This window comes from Taeniopygia guttata, chromosome 3 (genome assembly GCF_048771995.1).
Source record: "Taeniopygia guttata chromosome 3, bTaeGut7.mat, whole genome shotgun sequence".
Classification (NCBI taxonomy): domain Eukaryota; kingdom Metazoa; phylum Chordata; class Aves; order Passeriformes; family Estrildidae; genus Taeniopygia; species Taeniopygia guttata.
The window spans coordinates 47,334,665-47,354,138 of record NC_133027.1 but is presented as its reverse complement, the minus strand read 5'-3'; the positions used below and the strand labels follow the sequence as shown (position 1 = coordinate 47,354,138).

The following is a 19,474-nucleotide window of genomic DNA, read 5'->3' as shown; positions in this document are numbered from 1 at the left end:
ACTGGCTGGCTGGAACTCCGCTGGTGCTCTGCTTGTCAACAGGGAGGCATGCAAACAAAGGGATCACTTTTTCCTCAGCCATCTCTCACATTTCAGAACTATACCTCCTCTAGTGAGAAGCAGACTGTTTGTGCATGCCCTGGTGTCATGGTTTGACACTGGTACAATGCCACGGCCCCTATGAATATTCAACCTCTCAACTGAATGCTGTGAAATGCGATCAGGAACAGAGCACAGCAGGCCCAAGCTTAATAACAAAGGAGAAACTTTATTAAACTACTACTACTATAAGAGGGAAAAAAAAAGGAAAAAAAAAACACTAAAACCAAAATAAAAACCTTCCAAAAGATTCCTCCTCCCCTCCCCCCACGCCCCCAATTCCAACAAACCACAATGAGACATAACTTGGACCCCCAATCAGGTTTCCACCCTTCAGATAATCAATACTCAGTCCATCAAGGGAGAGAGGAGTCTCTTCTGTGCCACAGACCCTCCCAAAAAACACAGCTGCCACTTGTGTTTCCATGTCACACATGGCACCGCCCAGAGAAGAATTTGCCATGGTGACAACTCTCCTTTCCATGCACAGTGCTCTCACCACAGTACATGGATGGCTCTTAGGATTTTTCTTTTCAAGGATGTTTTGCCAAGAGGAAAAAAACAACAGTTCAGTTTTTTCATTTTTTGGGACCGCAGTCCCTGCCATTTTCCCCTGGGGTCGAGGGTCTCAGGAACAGAGATCATCTTCTCTTCTTCTGCTCTGAAGACAGGGGGCACCACCACAAACCTCCCTAATTTCTCTCTGTTCGCTCCACTTCTGTCTTTTCCCAGCTGAAGCAGGTCTCTTTGGCTCACCGGCATCCTCCTAAAATACAGTCTCTCTCTTGGAGGAGAAAATCAGTTCAGTCTATGGCTAACAAGAAAAGTCCAGCCAAAAGCCACTCCATCATCTTCCCCCCCCCACCCCCCGCCAAATCTTCTTTTCCTAACATCCCATGTCCCAGGCTGTCTCTCTTCCTTTCTTTCAAGCCAAGGAGGAGTAATATTTTCACAAAGCTTTCATTTCTCAAGGAGGGGTTCATCTGGGGGAACGCAGACACCCCAGATTTCTCCACCCTTCCATCTGCAGGGGCCCAGTCTGATTCCAGTCCCTCCACCCTTCTGCCTACCCCTCAAGCTGGGCCGCATGGGTCCCCTCCCCCACCCAGCCACGGCTGGGCAGGGGAGAGTCTGCACTGCACCCTGACCAGAACCAAAGAGAGCGAGTTCTCTGGGAATTCTGCTTTTAACCCCTCTGTGTCCTCAGAGGCGTGTCCACCTTCATTTGGTCATCCCAAGTGCCAATATCCAACCCTGACCCCTGACTGGATTGACCTCTTCCTTCCGAGAAAATTCCATTCCGTGTCAAACCACGACACCTGGTCAAAATACATTGTATTTATAGATACACACACTCTCTTAACAGCAGAGGGTCCTTTCTGACTTGTGTAACACTTGCAGCTCTCCAAAGGGGAATCCTGGCCCCAGACCAGGCATCGCCCCTGCCCAGAGGGCACATGGCTGAGCCGCTGTGCAAGCAGCGAGCCAGGACCTGCCCTGTGCCAGCACAAGGAGAGCCCTCTGTGCCAGCCAGCCCCAGCGGATGGCCTGAAGGATTGTACCACTGATTCCCAACCTGACAGACCCGCTGGGGCTGCAAGAAAGCACCTGCTGTCCCTTTGGCATGTACTACCCGAGGCAAGGAACTGAGCAGGGCGCTTCTGCTTTACAATGGCAGCGTCCTTTTTTTACACCATGAGCCTGGGATCAAAGCACTCATCTGGTACCTGCGAGAGCTGCCTCCTCTCCCAAGGGTGATGCAGCCTCCCAAACCTGCCTGTTCTGCCAGGCTGAGCCTGCTCAAAGGTTTCATCCAGGAAAGGCTGGAAAGCAGTACCCACTTCCAATGTGATGGGCATCGGCTTGACAAGCCAATGTCTCTGCTGGGAAGGGGGAAGGTATGTGCCCACAGATAGTGCACGAAGGGCCAAAGGAGAACAATGTCAGCTGTCTACCTCAGTTGATGCCAAATACACCCTGAAGAAAGGCCGCAGAACAGCTACAGCATCTTTGGCTCATGGGGGCAATTTTCAGGGACAATAAATTGTCACTGGAAATAAAATCAGAAAAATAATTTAAATACTAATTCTGAACAGACGAAGGATTGGATGCAAGAAATTCTAACTACATTAAAATTTGAAATCTTGGTCTGAGATGTGTACAAGTCTTCAAAAGTAGCCAGGACAAATCCAACAATATTTTACTAGTTACACATTGGATTCTGTTGCATAGCTGAGATGTAATTAAGAATCCAAAGGGTTTCCATTATTTCAGGCTCTTTGCTGAACAGTTTTCTTAAGATTAAAAGAATCTCATACCTACTGAAAAAGTATGAAACCAATAAAATCTTGCTCAGAATTAGCATTGGTTTCAAGATCTGGTGTATTAAATGACAGCATTACATAGGACTGGAAATTTCACACTGCCATTTTAAGTGAACCTGTTTCTATTCATTTTCTTCTGAAGATTTACCCTGAGAAAATTCAATGAAAAGAGGACTACTTAGTTTATAGGATACAATAATAATGTCTATAGATAACATACTCTATGAACTGTTCTCAAGAGAGGGATATATCAGAGTGATTTAAGGGTCTTCTTGAATTAAGCTACTATTTTAATTTTAGAATCAACCCCTGCCAGATTAAGGCTTGCATGATTTGGGTCATCAAAATAAGATTTCAGCAGGTTTCCCATGAACTGATTTTCACACCTAAAATTAAATTGCTACAAAATCTTATTCGCATTTATTCAGTTAAAATAAAATTGAATATTCAGTCATTTTCTCCACTTCTACAATATTAAATGTTTTTAAAAATAAATTTACTAAATAGTTGCTATTTGTGTAGGGTTTTTCATGTCTTAGTTTGTTTGGAGATTTATTTGTTGGGGTTTTTTTTAATCAATCATCTAATCTAATTTTTAAAACCCCAGGGCATACAGAATCTGATATCTCTCTCAATACGTTTCTCAGTGGTTGGTCAGTCTCAGCACAAACAATTTGAGCTTGTTTGTCATCTTACCTAGCTTTAGGACATCAACACTACATGCTTTTGTCCAAAAAAGAGCACTTGCTACTGGACATTTCCCCCATAGATACAAACTAACAGAAAAGATGCTAATAGAGTTCTTAAACAGTTATTTACTTTATCTTCTCTGAAAAGCCCTTCCCATTTTAGCATTGCTGCAAAATAAGCACTGCATCAGAAACAGGTTTGTTATTCCACCACCATCACACCAGCACAGCTTCCTTCCCCCTAAATTTTGCTTCTCTCTCATCCCTCATACCACTCACTAGCTGGTTCTACCACAGGAATCACTCCTAAGCAATTAGTCATTGCACCCTCCTCACAGAGGCCACGATTTTTGTGGTTTTCTAGTTTGTTGGTTTGGGGATTTTCATAAATTTTATGCAAATATGAGAGTTTGGATTTTTTTTAACAGCATGGCAATAATTAATTCATACTACTGATATACCATTTCCATGTAATTTATAAATCTTTACAACAATTATTTTATATACTCTCCCAGATAATTTAGAGATGAAGAGCAGCAAGTTGGAAAGATGTCATAATTACACCAAGAAACCTGGTCATAATCCTTTCAAATTGCACCAGTGATAAAAAAAAGCAGCAGCTTTGGTTTTGGCATAAAACTCAGGGCTAAAAACACATGAAATGCAAGATCTATGATGAACACTAATTCTTCATAACAGAACAACAGGAAATGAAAGTCTTTTAACACAGCCAACATCATATTCTGCTTTGCCCAAATGGAAAATAATACTGAATATCACATTCTACAGAAACACTCCAGACAACAGTAGCATTGGCTGTCAGCATCACCTTAGTAATTAAGGCAGTAATTTTAATTAACACTATTTTGCATATTTCAATGACATTTTTAGAAGTACTTACAATGTGCCAAAGTAAAAGTCCCAGTGAACCTGAAGGGACCTCGGTTTTCCAGATTTTTTTCCCCTCCCACTTCCAAGTCCCTCCCCATATGTCTCACTAACATTTTATTATTCAATTCTTTTAGACCTCACTCATGCAAAGTAGGGATTGAGACTCTGCAATATAAAAAAAAGCCTGAGCTTTGGTCTACAAATAATTAGAATGCTTTGCATTATTATATTTAATGAACTGTCAGTTGCTAGATGTAAACATTAAATGCAATAGTATTGCTGTTTTATATGGGTTTTCTAAGCAATTTACTACAACACTGGAAAAAGAAGAATGAAAATAAAAAAGATAATAAAGGTTATTATAAAAAAGAAAAAAAAAGTATGCCTCCATGGTTTATGTAAAGAACAGTTACTAATTAAAAAAGGACTTAAATACGCGTTTTGTCCAGATCACATTTAGTTTACTCTTTGCTATGATAGTTTTAAGTGAGGCAACAAAAATTATTGGTATTAAATGGACCTGAAATAAAAAATGATTAAGTATTCCAGTGATTGCTGAACCATATCCATAGATAAGCAGTGTGCTTAGAAGTGTTTTATGATAAACTTAAAAGCCGTGTTTCAATTTCAAAGAATTATGCTTTTAAACATTTTTCAGAAAAAGAGGTTACTTCCTTGACAAATAGTGTATAACACCTAAGAATACATAAGCAATGGGTCCATTTGTTTAGGGTGTTAAGCAAGAAATAGGACATGCAAAAACATTTCTTTATATTTGGAAAAAATATGGGGCCATATAATCTACAGGCAATTGAGCACAGCTATAAAGACCTGTAATAAACCTGCATGTTCACTTAGTGCAAAAATCTTTAAATGCTGAATATTGTTTTAATAGCTCGTGTATATTTCCACATTAAAAATAACTTGGTATTGCACTTAGAAAGTATCCTTTAAAGCTGTCTTGGTTTTACAAACAAACAAAAAATCCTAACAAGTAAAACAAAACAATTTGAAATTTAGTCTAATTCACAATACTGCTCCAAAGAATCAGTCAGTACAGTTTCAAAACTATCTACTACTCTGAGGTTTGGCTGAAAAAAGATTTATGAACATACATCTTAAGAGTATTGCCTTCACCAAATAATAATAATAAAAATCTATTATTCAGCAGCTTAACTTCTGAACGTGTTTGCACTTGGAGCTTGGTTTGAACATATTCAAAACCTGAGCCCATCAAAAATGCCATCCTTAATGTTCTTAGGGCTACTGTGAAAGGTGAATGCAAACACAAGTGAATGTTTCAACAGTTGTATAATAATTTAGCTTTCTAATGAAACAATAATTTCATATTTCATATTTGTGTTCATGATGGAGAATTACAGAAGACTGTAAACAGCATGATAAACTTCAGAAAACCAGATCAGTCACAAGAGCTACTACATTACCCAGTATAAACACCCAGGGGTGTGCCTGCAGAGGATGGATAATAGACATCACTGAAGAATCCTGGGTAAGTGAAGGAAAAAGCTTTCACATTTCCAGAAATCAGTTCTGATGGATTATAAAAATATTCTCTTCACACACAGAATCACTACGCACATACACACTAAAGCTACAAAACTTCAAATACCTTAAAAATGTGGCTTGAAATCAAATTCAAAGACTTGTCAAAAAAGTTCAATGGTATAAAAGGTTCTTGTAGCAGTTTTGCAATTTGAGCAATAGTTCAAGACTTCAGTATTGTATAGTATCTTCAGCCAAAAAGAAATCTGGTTTCAATAGGAGGAGGTCAGGATGGTATAGGGAAAAGAAAAAAGCATCAAAAGCCAGAATCCAGTTCTTTGACTGGCTTTTCTATCGTGTCTGACACCAAAGTGCTTTCATTTTCCAGCATTTTCTCAGTAGTTTCTCCATCAACAGGTTTTGTTCTCTCTTTCAACTTCTGCCGTTCGTGGACCCAGGGGATGAAACACAAAATAGCTCCTCCAATGAGGGGAGGGACTCCAGCCAGGTAAAACGCCACATCATAGTTGCCAAGCTTATCCCGCAGCAAACCTGGGAAGGCAGAAAGTGACCACTCATAAATAAAGGGGCTTCAGGAATCCACAGAAAACAGGTGTGGCTTCGGGTTCAGAAACCCAAGAGCTGGCACAGATTATAACCACTACAATCTGACAACCTGAAGCCAAACAGAGGTGTACATGGAGGTAGAAAGGTATTCCAGAGTTGACTTGGAGCAGTAATGAAGAGCTCAGTATGTCACCCCTCAACCAATTAAAAATTGCTTAATTAACATCTATCAAAAACATGCACCATCTTTCCTACTTGAAAGTTGCTCATTTTAGCTTCTCCAGCACCTGTATCTTGCCATAACTTAGAGAAATTCTCCTTCCTTTTGATAACAGCTACCTTTGATCAATACACCCATTTTTCTAATTCTAGATATATTCCATATATTGCATTCCTCATGGCCTCTTATTAAGAAGTGTGTTTCCCAATAATTCACTCTAATTGCTCTCTCCAAATTCCTCCCATTAGTCAAATTCTATTTAAATATTAATAGCTGTGATAGTAGGAAGCCCCAAGTCTGTGCTGTTCTAGCATGAAAATTTTGTCTTTTATAATACTGCATAGTCTAATTATGTCTTATGAAGTACCCTTCACTCACCAAACCTCAGGGTAAATTACCACTGAAAATAATCAGTGGTGAGGATTACAGCTTTAGCTATTTCTATCTCCCAAGAACTTCCAAGTTTTCATCTTCAAAACCTGTACCTTGTCAGTCTCCCACCAAAGGATGAATAAAGCCAGCATTCTTACTTATGAAGACCAATTAAAGTTACTGAAGCCTTTATCCTCACAATGATTTTACCATGAGCAAATTTTGGAATCAAGTTCATTTTCAGGTTTTAATTTGGAGGCCCTCTATAATACAAGCAACCAATAGGCTGTCACTTGTACAAACTGGAAAATGTCAGGTCCTAAATCCAACTGGAAACTTCTCTTTCTTTTGAGGAATGTTTTACACCTGTATAACAATGAAGAAGACTGAGCAAACTTTGAAGAGTGCAGTAAATTAATAACCCATGAGCAGCAGGTAAATTTGCTTTATCTTCTCAAGCACACACAGAGAAAATCTCCAATGTCAAAGCTCTGCACGTGGTGCAAGAATGGGAAACATGGCCTAAATGGTATGCAAACACAGCAACACATTCACAGCTACAAACCCTGCCTACACTCACCTGCAATGGGTGGACCAACTGTCATAGGCACTGACATGAGTCCAAGCAGAAACCCGATGGCCTGGGAGACATCCTGAGCCCCAACCAGCTCGAAGGCAATTGGAGCCATAATGCAAATGAAGCACCCATCAAACAGGCCCATGAAGAGACAGACAGCAACGAGAGCTCCAAAGACTTGGCACAATGGAATCATCATAGACATCAGCCCAATGAAAAAGAATGAGGCCACCTAAGTATGAACAAGGAAAAAAATATAAAAATGCATTGCATCAAATTTGCAAATTGTAAGGGACCAGATGAACCTCCTTGCATTTGCAATGAATTAGATTGCCTGCCTGTATTTACTTTAAAATAATCAGTCTCCATGGATTACCACCAGAAGTTACATACTAAGATAAAACAAACATAACTCATGACAGGCAAAGAAATCCCACCACCCATTTCGCAAGCTTTGAAAATGCAATTATAATCCACTAACCTACAGTGATTGTGTATGGTCATTTCTCATGCACTAATATTTTTTTGAGAAATAAGTCACAGAAATATTAAAAGTTTAAGCTAGTTGGAATATTGCAATTAAGACTCCTCAGTGTTGTAAGTAAAAAATACCAATATTATGAATGGTTATTTCAGGGTCCTTATATTCAAAAGAAGTGAAAACATTTAATTTTTCAATTAAAAAATACCCTAAGGTACTGCTATAGTCACGTATACTTACAAAGATTTTCTAATACAATCTTAGATAATCTATTTGTTTCAACGTAAAAGAATAAAACTGTCTTTCAGGAAAATGAAGCAGAATTAAAAAGAAAATAAAAGTGGTAACAGTTTTGCCTGTGCACCATCCATATGTAAGCACTGGAAACCAATGTTCCACCTAACTGCAATAAAACATCAAGGAATCTAAATGTATCCATGACAACAAATACTCCAGCAGAACGGTAACTCTTTCCTAAGAATTTTTTATTTCCATAAAGCAGTGCTGACAATCCCCACTAGATGCCTCCCTTGCTATTCATTTTAAGAGACCAAATGAAGAACTCGAAGTTGCCAATACGAAAGTGAATTAAAGCTTTTCCAAAACCACACACTAACACTGCTAGTTTAAAAAAAAAAAAAAAAAATTATAAGTGTGGAGGGAAAGAAGTGTATATCCTCCTTCCTCTCCAAGCTTCAGCATTTCTGGAAGCCCAGAGTCTTTCTGCAAAATCTCCTTAACTAAGCACCTCTTGTATTGCCATGGCCATATCCTTGTGTACAATGCACAGAACTAATTTGACACCAAATTAGTGCCTGTCAAAGATCAAGAGATCCAAAATCCTTACTAGAGAAACACGACTTTTTTTTTTTCCCTATCTGGGGAAAGCCATTATGAAATCATAATGTGGGATAAAACAGAGAAAGCAGAATCTACAGAATCCCCAAAGGCTCCCAGCCACATGCTAATGAACAGTAATTTCTTTCATTCCCAACTGAAAACAGCCAGCAGGAAATAGATCTTTTTGCAGCATGAAAAAGAAAAATGATTGATTAATAAGCTTTGCACCAAAGGTTCCTAGTATCAAAAGCCATACACTGAGTTTCCTAGAGTTTTGAAACTTCTGAAATTTAAATCTCCATTCAGTTAATTCTGCTTACTTCTTAATAGTACCCAAAACCAAATCCTTTGCAATCCACAGTTCAGAAGGAATATAGAAACAATAAACACATACCTGTAGATAAATTTTTTTTGCACCAGGAATATAATCTGCCACTCTGCCAAAAACCAATCTACCAACTCCTGAAGTAATGCCCAGACACAGCAGAAGCACTTCTTCTGGCACACTGTCACCAAATCTCTCTTTTACATGATTCATCTGTTTGAAAAGAGAAAACAAATTTGCTTTAGAATTAAAAAGACAGACCTTGGAAAACCTGAGTCAAGAAGAAGTAATCTGTCAATCACTTACGAACTCAGTTACAAATGGTCATCTGACTTACTCTGCTTTTACATAATTTTTAAAATGTACTATTTAGTGCAACACAATAAAAACAATCTGAAATGTGTTGCTGCTTTATCCACGACTAATGAACTTAAATCAGGAAAACAAGAAAGCTCTAATTAAGAAATAATAAAAAAAAAAATTAACTTAGACATGTTCTTTCCACCCACTGTTAATTTACTAGTGATAGATTCAAAGTAACACAGAAGCCACAAGGGCTACCAAGCTTGCAACACAGCTCAGGGCAGGCAGAGAGCTGGAGGCAAGACAGTGCAAGTAGGAGGGGTCCTTTGGCAGGTCACATCCCAGCATCCATGATGTCCAGGGGCAAGGAGGAAGCGGGCAGAAGCAAACTGCAGTGCCAAGCACAACAGCAAACACTCCAAAAAGAGGGAGCAGCTTCAGCAGCAATGAACAGGGAAGACTGGAAGAATGATTTATCAACCACTTCAGCCTGAAGAACTAAAGCAATTGACCATCGACCACAACAGGGTGAACAATCAGTGTCAGTACTTCCAACTTTTCAAGTCATGGTTAAAAAGAAAAAAAAATACATACATACATATGTATGTACGTATGTGTATGTATATGTATACATACACATATATCACCAGGCTGGCTTGATGGATTTGGATTCTCTCTACTTGCATAGTGGTTTTGGTTTGTGGTTTTTGCTGTGATTTTTAGGGTTTTTGCTTTTGTTTTTATTTTTAATCATCCCCAAAGACCAGAAAACTACCCACAAGAGATTTTTTGCTCATTGCTTTTTGGAACATGCTTGGCAATACCAAATATGCCAAAATGGGCACTAGAAGATGTAGCAATCATTTGCACAGTCCTGCAATCTCCATGTTCAGAAGTAGTTTTGAACAAGAAAAGTAAACAAGTGAAAGTTCAGGGATGTAAAAAACCAAACAGAAGAAACTGATTTTAAGTAAAGATGTAGTAAAACCATTTGAGGGACAAGGTAAGCAAAGACTGATATCATTTCAAACCAGAGAACCCTTAATTTTTTATATACAAAATGAAAATGCTCTATTTTAGTAAATACTTCTAGAGCAAAATAGCGTCAATTCTTTCCTGGCCAGAATGTTAATATACAAGGAAAGCCCTTTTTTTTCAACAGGAAAATAGGACTTGCTGAATAAAATCAATTTTATTAAGCATAAAATCTGTTGGGGTTTTTTTACGTGTCATGGAAAGCCTATTAAATCTAATATTAATTTGTCCAATGTAACTGATTTTGTAAGAAAGAAAAAAACCAAGGAAGTTTATTCTAGTTTTAAAGAAAAACTTCTAACTTAAATTACAGACAGGTGCTTGCTCTTTCTGTTTTTTCCTTTGCTTTGTAAGACACATTTGGGAACAGAATCTGATGAAATTTTTCATCTGAAATAACATTTTAACATAAAAGAGAAGCTGTTCTACTTATGCCCTTTCTGCCAAAGGAAAAGCTGACAGTTTTCCTACCCCTACCTTTATGGCTTGACAGCACCTGCTGGCCCAGTGGCGAGAGAAGCCAAGGTGTTCTTTGCAATTTTTGTCACCTGTTCTACTTCTAGGTTTCTGCAGCCTCTAGATTGTTTAATTAGCAGGCCTGATCCATCCACTCCCTGGAGGCTTTTCAAGAGGCAAGATAAAGCTCTGTATCTAGATAACTATTAACCCTGCACCTGCCACTGAGTTACTGGATTTCTCAAAGCAGTGCAGGGGGTGAAATGCTGCCACTCTTTGATCAAGAAGGGAAAATACAGATCAATTAACTTCTTAAGCAAGAAAGTAACCACTACTCATCCCAAATTTAAAATATCTAAATTAGTTGTTGGTTTAGTTTTTTTTTTTTGTTTGTGGGGTTGTTTTGTTTTGTTGCTGGTTTTGGTGGTTTTGTGTTTTTTTGTTGTTTTTGGTTGGTTGGTTTGTTTTTTTTTTTGTTGTTTTTTTTTTGCTTCTACTACTCTTAAGCACATGATAACCTTAAAAAAGCTTCCAAGGCCTTGAGCAACCAGGCCTGATCTCTCAGAGCTGATGTTCAGATCCTAAACAGCATATTCAATCCTCAGTGACACAGACACTGAAGTTAGCAGCAGCAGTATTAACTGTCTGGAAATAGTGGTTCAGGACTAATTCAGCACTGTAAGTGTAACCCTAGGTTAAATATATTCATGAAGTAGCTCAAGCAAGATTCAGATTTCCACTGTTTTTCTACTTTCTACTATTAGAACTACTCAAAAATCCCATGAGGAGCAATTCCTTGTGAATATTCTCAAGGCATCAATGCTCTCCTCACTGCACAACTATACAGAATTATATGCCTCTTCAGGCATTGTCTGCAGCAGCCAAACAGGGACCCAGCCACATAAAGGCCAAAGCATTTCAATGTGTGTTGTGCCTTTTCTCAGTAATGTAGCAGCTCCTTCACTCAGGGCTGTGTGCATGCTGAATTTCAGCTCTGATTTTTCCAAATGTAGAAAAGACCTGGTTAGCTCAGGCAAAATTATAGCCCAGAGTAGTACAGTTTCTTCATTATTTAAAAATATAATTAATCCTTGTACAATCCAGTTTTCCAAATAAAGATATATAGACAGTGAAGACCAGAACTGAATGCATCCCTGGCATCAGCACTCTCCTTTATACCTCACTACTATCAGGGTGACACACAGAGATCTTCTTGTCCAAATTCTCATTACTGTTAGAATGAGACTAGAAGACAAAAGCCACTTGGTAGTGGCTACAATGCTTTCTGATACACAGTTCTGGTTGACCTCTCTCCAACTAGCCAAGATCCAGGTTTGTCTGAGCCCTCCCCTTCACTGCACATGCATTTCAGCTACATTCACACAGTGAATCAAAGACATTAATCTGAGCAAAGCTGTAGCTCCTTTTTTTCCAAACACAAAGAACCTGAATCTGAAAGAAGTAGTTATGAAATAGTAAGAAATAATTCTGTCAACCACTTTCTTCCCATGTATATCCCATTTTGGAGATTCCCAATCAAGCAAAGCTTTAGTAGGCTAAATGAATAGTCTCTCTGACCAAAAGAGATGGCCAATGGCAGCACATAATCTAGAAAACTCTGAGCGCATTAAAACCACCATTTTCTTCAATTACTGATGCAAGTCCTGCTGCCTGACACATCACTGAAAACAAGCATAAGGATAAAAGGAAATGCTTAGGGAGTATTGCTGGCACCATTTGTATACTAGAAATACTATTAATTGCTCCAAATTAAGTTTTCTGAAAGAGCTGAGGGGGTGTAGAAGCCTAGAAGATAAGGTGGCTCATGTGCATGTCTCAAACACTGATAGCCAGATAGCTGTGGAGCCAACCAAGGATTTTCTGTAATACCAGCCAAGGATTGCTGGCAATAACATACTGTGAAAAAGAACAGTGTGTGGCTGGAGAAGGGGGCCATACAAAGGTAGGGCAGCACTTCCAGGACAAATGTCTTTGTTATAGCTCCTGGAGATAAGTGTAACAGAACGATGCAAACGTGGGAATGAGGTCAAGAAGCCAATATGGATTGTAGGATGGAATCAGCACCAAAAACCCTAAAACCCCACAACCCATTTCCAGGAAGGTCTATAAGAACAGACTGTGCATAACTTTCTTACTTTCTATGCAATTTAGTTATCTCCAGGCCAGAGAAAAGTAGCTGCATGAAGTCCAGGTGGCACCCTGGCCATCCCATCAGCTGGATCAACACTGTAGACAGGACTGGTGATCCCTTTCTTTGCAGAGAGCTGTCCTGGATGATTGGAAGATTCAGGAAGTGCTAAGAAGCAGAGCAAAAAGTAACTCTGGATAAGTCACTGTTTCTTCTCCAACATACCAACTCACCACAAAAGTAAGGGTAAGGAGGGTGAGAAACAGAAAAAGAAACTTGATTGCCAGCAACCTTTATAAGATACTGCGCACCAAGAAGATCATTTAAGGCAAATACATTTCTAGTCCAGACTCCATCAAATAAACTTTCACTGGTGAGCAAAAAAACAGCAGAATGAGCCAGCAACTCCTGCACTTCCACAGAAAAGATGATCTTCATGTTAAGAGACAGAAATAGCATTACAAATACCTAATCTGGATCAATTTTTAAGGGAGTGCCAATATCCTGAGAATTTCTGGGAAATATTACTTTAGCTAAGTGTCTTCACATGATAAATATGCATATACACATCTTCAAGAAATTCTTGGTTACACACTTGCCCCAGCTGTGGTAATACGTCTTTTTATCTCTTGTTAATTTAAACTATGTAAAAAAACAAGGAAAAAATTAAATAATCAAGGTGATTTATTACATGCCATGGCAAACTTTTCTCTTATTCCACTGAGTAAAGAAGATTAAACACAATAATTCATACATCATGAAGATTCAGAACAAGCATAATCTGAATTTCTTAAGTAAAACTAAACACAACAGTTAACAGGTTAACTGTTAAGCCCATTTAACATAAAAACCCTAAGAATTAAAAATTCAAAAATACTCGAGGCTGACAATTACACAATTAAAATAATTTTGAGAGATTTTTTTTCAATAAATAGCTATTCCTGAAGCCATATGCCCTAAATAAAATTAGTATTTTTTTAAATCTCAGAGCTGTTATCCTAAAGAGCATGTGAAGAAAACCAGTGGCTTGGTGTTGCTTGGGTAGCAGCAGCAAGACAGATAAGGCATACACACATCTTAGGAAGCTCACAGTGACTAAGCACAAGGATGCAGAATAAAGTCAGGGATCCACAGGAAATGAAGTATTATGTACACAAGGGATGAGAGTCAAATTATTGGATAAAACCCTTTTAAAACATTTTTTTACATTATTCCTATTTGTGACTACAATCCATATTTTACAGTCTCAGTTCTATCTGTTTCTTATGGCCTAAAGCAGTGTTTCCAGAGCCTACTTTACTCTCAAAACTCAACTATGTCCAAAGTCATCTACTGTCAGAACATCCTTGAGAGTTAGAGGTCAATCACAATAATTTGAATTTCCAGAATAACAACAGAACTGTTTTAAAACATCTAACAGGCCACATCACAAACTAAGGACCAACAAAGATTTGGGGGGGATAAAGGAAAATAAACAACTCTAATTTCTCCTATCTAATCTTCCTATTGTCTCAACCATGAAATGAGGCTGAAGCTGCAAATAAAAGCGCAAGGACCATACCTCATACTCCAGCAGTCCCATTCGTGAGAACCAACCCCATCACGTAAATCCTTGTGGCTTTTACTAATGTAATAAAATGACCACTTTACAACTTATGCAATTAAAACCATGCACATTATATGATATGTTACTATTAAGAAATTATGGAATATCAAAACAATGTATATCCTGTACAATGCTACTGTCGTGTCCTAAAAGAGACTGACATCCTTGCTCAGCAACAGCATCTGTGCTACTCATATCACATCTCTCAAAACTAGACTCCTTAAACCATAGGACCTAGGTGAGCAAAATCTAAAAAATTAGCAAAATCTAATCAGATTCTCAAACCTCTGTTCAACCATCACAGAATTCCCAGGGCCTCCATAGCACTTCAGTATTAGAGATCCACTTGTGGACATGGTCATAATCCCCTCAGCTTTCACAAACTTGGGTGAAGCACCTGACTCATTCTACTGAGGAACAGAAATTCTTAATTGTCTCAATTCTTCAAGACAGTCCTACATACACTATTGACTGGATCAGGGCCTTGAGAAATTGAATCAAGTAGTCAAATTTTCATTTAAATCCTAAGGTAAAGATGACAATGATAGCCTCTCCTCCTTATACAGAGATACAGTCCTTACTCAGGATACAAACATTAATGTTCCCCATTTTTTTTCCTTCCTAGAGCAACTCAAAATCACTTTTTCCTTTTCTAGAAAATATTCTGCTCAGTAGTAATGAAAAATTTAACTCAATTGTCAGAAAAGAACCTAGAAAATAGCTCAGAGATTGACTATTACTACAATCAAATACAAAGAGCTAGGTTCTGAGATCTCCTCAACTGAAGATTCAAACACATGGCGAGATATTCACAAGTCTGAATAGGACTTAAAAAGCAAAGAGGTTTTCCATACAGTTCATCCTGGAGCAACTGGACACAAAAGGTGGTCTGTATATGAGAAAAACAATTTGGCAGTGAGTGTTTGTTATTTTGTATGAGGACAGCAGGGCAAAATCAGCTGTGATCTCAAACTTCTGGACACGTGAAGAGTTTCAAGAGTTCAGTTCAAATCAAGATATTTCAAGTGTCCAAAGAGAGGATTTTGAGTTTACCATTAAAATAGCATTAAAACTTTAAAAAAAAAAAGTAACACACTTTGCAATTTACTCTTTGAATTTTTCATTCCATCTGCTATCAGAATAGTTTGTACTACACCAGAGTACACAAAGAAGTGTGCTGTTAGAGACAGATACAAAGGAAATAACAATGAAACTCAGACCTTTCAACCTGCCAGTATTGCACAGACCTGAGGAAGACTGCCTTGCTCTTATCCTTCATGGTCACCATAGTTTGCACCTGAGTATACCTGCCACCTTTTTTTTTTTCTATTTCATTTACTTTTACTTCTAAAAAACTCACAGGAAACCTTTGGTTTACTCTTGTTTGTTTCTGTTCTTTCTGTACCTATATTATTTGTCTTCAGTACTTATTTGATAAACATATCTAAAATATGCTTTCAATAGCAATTACAAGTAGGAAATAATTTATTTCTTTTCCCACCACCACCCTCAATGTCCAAAGTGCATGATCTAACCAAGAATAAATGCTTCTAGGTCAACATTAAGGAATACTGGAAAAGAAATGGGTGCACAGGATAATGACAGAAATGGGAAAACAGAAGTGAGATAAAGGGGGAAAATTTCACTAACCTGGGCAGACAAACTGCAGCAGATGTTGAGATCTGAAGGGAGATAAATGCAAAGATTAGAAAAGCAAGTAAAGCACAGGGAACCACTGAAGATTCTGGGTCTCAGAGATATGTGCTGTGAAAAGTGCTTAATAATTACATCAGACCTTTACAAAACTAATGTCTCGTTAGTCTTCCATTGAAGAAAGAAATATGACAGATTAAGTGGATGAGAAAGGTAATAGTGCTAAAACTGACAGCTATACCTAGTTTTAGCTTTTTTAGAACACCTACAGTATAGAGAAATTTGTTTGACACAGTTATGGTTAGTACTGGACATATTTAAAGGATACTTTCCTACCATTACAAGACTAACAGCAGATTCTAGGAAATAAAAGACATGGTAGACCAGACAAATGACTGATGTAGGAGATCTGAAGGAATGAAGAGGTTTCTTGAACAGCAGCCCATAAAAGCAAGTGAATGGAGTGATGGAGACTGGTTTCTTCCAGTTTGAATCCAGCAACACCCACTGGATATTCAGCATTATTTTACACAACATTCTAGAAGTAGCAAATTTATGACATAATACAAGTGGTTCACAAAACAGACAGTACTTACCTCACAAGAATTCATGTGTTATTGCCTTACAAAATGTCTTATGTGTATGCACTTTACTGTGGATATGCAGAGTTTGTACATTAAAGTTTAGAGATTTTTGGTTACTAAAGTCCTTAGAGTACACACCAGCCTCTTCACCATGTTCTGCCCTCAGACATAGAGGAAAACACTTATCTCTGTGCTTCCATTTGTCTCCGCTGTGAAATCCAGGGGCGTTAAGAATTAGAAGGAGGAGAGAGGTGTAGGATTAGGACTTTACACACAATTCAAAACTTGAACAGCTTCACATACTGCAAGGTAAATCCTTTCTACTATAGCTCCTTGGGCAAGTCTCCCACTGCAGAGAACACAGAGCCACTGCCACTGTCTGTAGACAAGCGCAGAAGCAAAAACACTCATTTCTCAAATGAGGAGATGTCATTTAGAGATGTCATATCTAACAACACTTAGGGAGCACAACATCAGTGTGTTTCCCCCTCAGGGGAGGCTTGAAGAGTTACAGAAATATTTGTAAGAAAAGTTATGGATGATGACTGGGGTCTTGCTGGGCAGGACATCAAAAGCTGCAGTGAGATTCATCCTGACTATCATAGCTTATCCCAATACAGTAGCTCAGATCTGCCTGAACAGTCCTAGGTGGTTTCTATACCCCCTTTATATTTCTCCAGTATAATTCTTCCTAATGACCCAAAGCTTTTGCCTGAGGAGGGAGCAGTTTACAAGTGAAAAATGTCAATTTTTCTTAACAGGCAAAATAGATAGAATGTGTTGTCCTGAATAAGTTTTAGAAACTTCCAGAGTATATGGAAGTAAATACAGCTTTCAAATTACACAGCAAGATTTTCAGACAAGTTCCTATTAAAGCTGTAACTACAGAGGATCTCACAAGAACTTGGCTCTTCATTTCTCCAAGCTGATTGCACAAGACAACCGTTTTTATTGGCACATATTTTAGGGAGCAAAGGTTCAAAACACACTGAATTTGCACAGCAGAATCTGATCTCTCATTAACAAAAACAAGGCACATCACTAAAAGAGAATGAGAAATGGGCAGCCATTTAGCCAAAATAGGTGGCTCATAAAGAACAGGGCTGAAGGCCGAGTCATCCTTAAGGCTCGATTTAAAAAGGTACTTCAAGATGCTAAAGCAGCTGTAGAACAGTTAAATCACACAAGAGACACAGAACTTACACTACAGATCAGAAAGCTGGGGGGGCGGGGGCGGGGGGAGGAATCAAATCTGGCAAAAAAGTCTGCATCAGCTCTAATCTGTATCAGCAAGTCCTCCTGTTAATTATGTTTCTAAAGTGGAAAAGACTACTTTGCTTATCTAAAGAGCAGGAACAAAATGAATGTTCCAGCAAATGATAGGAAACAGACCAGCAGAGAGCAGTGTCTTTTTGTCCAAGGACAGACATTGTGGGCATAGCACTAGACTCAGCAACTTCAAAGTGACAAACACAAAATCTGGAGACAGACACAGCCACCCAGAGGACAGACTAATATTTATCCAAGTTGTCTAATTTCGTGATGCAGCCAAGAAAATGAGTTTGTTTATATGCATGAAAAAGTTCTTTTGACTAACATGAACTCTACAGCAACTCTAACCAGCTTCATGACTCTACTGTGAATAAAATTGCTTGGAAGCATCTTTTCTTTTCATTCTGAGAATGAATTTTCTTTTCCAAGAATCTTGGAGCAGAGTCCAAGGTGATGATTTGTTTCTCAACAGAAGTATCTACCTATTTTTTCCCTAAGCATTAGGTCTGCACTCTCACTTTCCTGTTCTCTGGAGGTCTAGATAAGACTATTGCTGGCACATGAAGATTTCAGAGAGGCAATGAAGCACTGAATCTTCAGCATCTATGGAGGACATTAAATCCAGTACTTGTTTGAGATTTAAGAAAGTTGTTGGAAAAAATGGTCGGACACAAGCCATTTTTTCATCTCTTAAACATGAAGCAAACACACAGAACACATACACTCCACATAGCTACTGCTAACCAAAAATGTCTACATATGCAAGTATGTACCCCTTGTGGAACACAAGCATGAATAAGCATCAAAAGGAAAAGTCAGATCTACACAGTAAATAAACAGGCAGCAAAGCAAGGTGAGAAATACTGAAATATTTTTCCTGAGCTACTCTGGAGTTTTAAGAGGACAGGCAGTATCACGGGAACTTTCACATTTTCACAGATCAAATAATGGATAGCTTTGTATATAAGCCTGCAGCACATTTAAACCACAAGCCTAATTTTCAAACATATCTAGTCATTCTTTAGGAGTATTTTCTTCATAACAAATATTTAATCTTGGAAAGGTAAACTCTATCAAGACACGTTTTTATTGCATAATCTACTATCCAGTTGCTTTTTTTAAAAGTACATAAATATGTGTACTTTTTTTTTCAACTACTTGGTTGTTAAATTCAGTTTTTCATCCTGCAAGATGTCAAATACTATAAATAAGGCAGGACCCATCATTAGCAAGAGGCATTTAATAAAAGTAACTGCTAAATCAAACCATACTTGTAAACACCCAAAGACAAATTGCTACAGGACTGAACCACTGCACTGAAAGTATTAAGATGATATTACCAGTCCCAGCAGTACTCCTCATAGGAGCTGAATATTGTTATATCAAAATAACACAATACTGGGCCCCTTTTTGTGTCATAATTAATATTTTCCTAAATTCATACTGAAACCTGGTAATGACTTCAGTCACTGCTTAGAGAAGACCAGGCAGTGACAACATCCATTTTAAGCAGTATTTCTTTTCACTC

The 19,474-nt window shown here is 38.2% G+C and overlaps 1 protein-coding gene across 2 annotated transcripts in view; it reads right to left on the bottom strand.

Annotated features, from left to right (window-relative positions):
* Nucleotides 1–1,417: 1,417 nt before the first annotated feature.
* Nucleotides 1,418–19,474, bottom strand: part of SLC16A10 (solute carrier family 16 member 10) — a 64,245-nt gene continuing 46,188 nt past the window's right edge. The window contains exons 4-7 of one of the 2 annotated variants that reach the window (XR_012055017.1): nt 8,958–9,101; nt 7,246–7,474; nt 5,634–6,058; nt 1,418–2,149 (exon numbers count right to left, since the gene is read on the bottom strand). Coding sequence is in view for 1 of the 2 variants with exons in the window: in XM_030267752.4 (XP_030123612.4) it covers nt 5,823–6,058; nt 7,246–7,474; nt 8,958–9,101 (609 nt within the window). In the remaining variant the exon portion in view is untranslated. Of the gene's footprint in view, nt 2,150–3,570; nt 6,059–7,245; nt 7,475–8,957; nt 9,102–19,474 lie in introns of those variants that run through there. The other variant, XM_030267752.4, reaches the window with a different exon arrangement.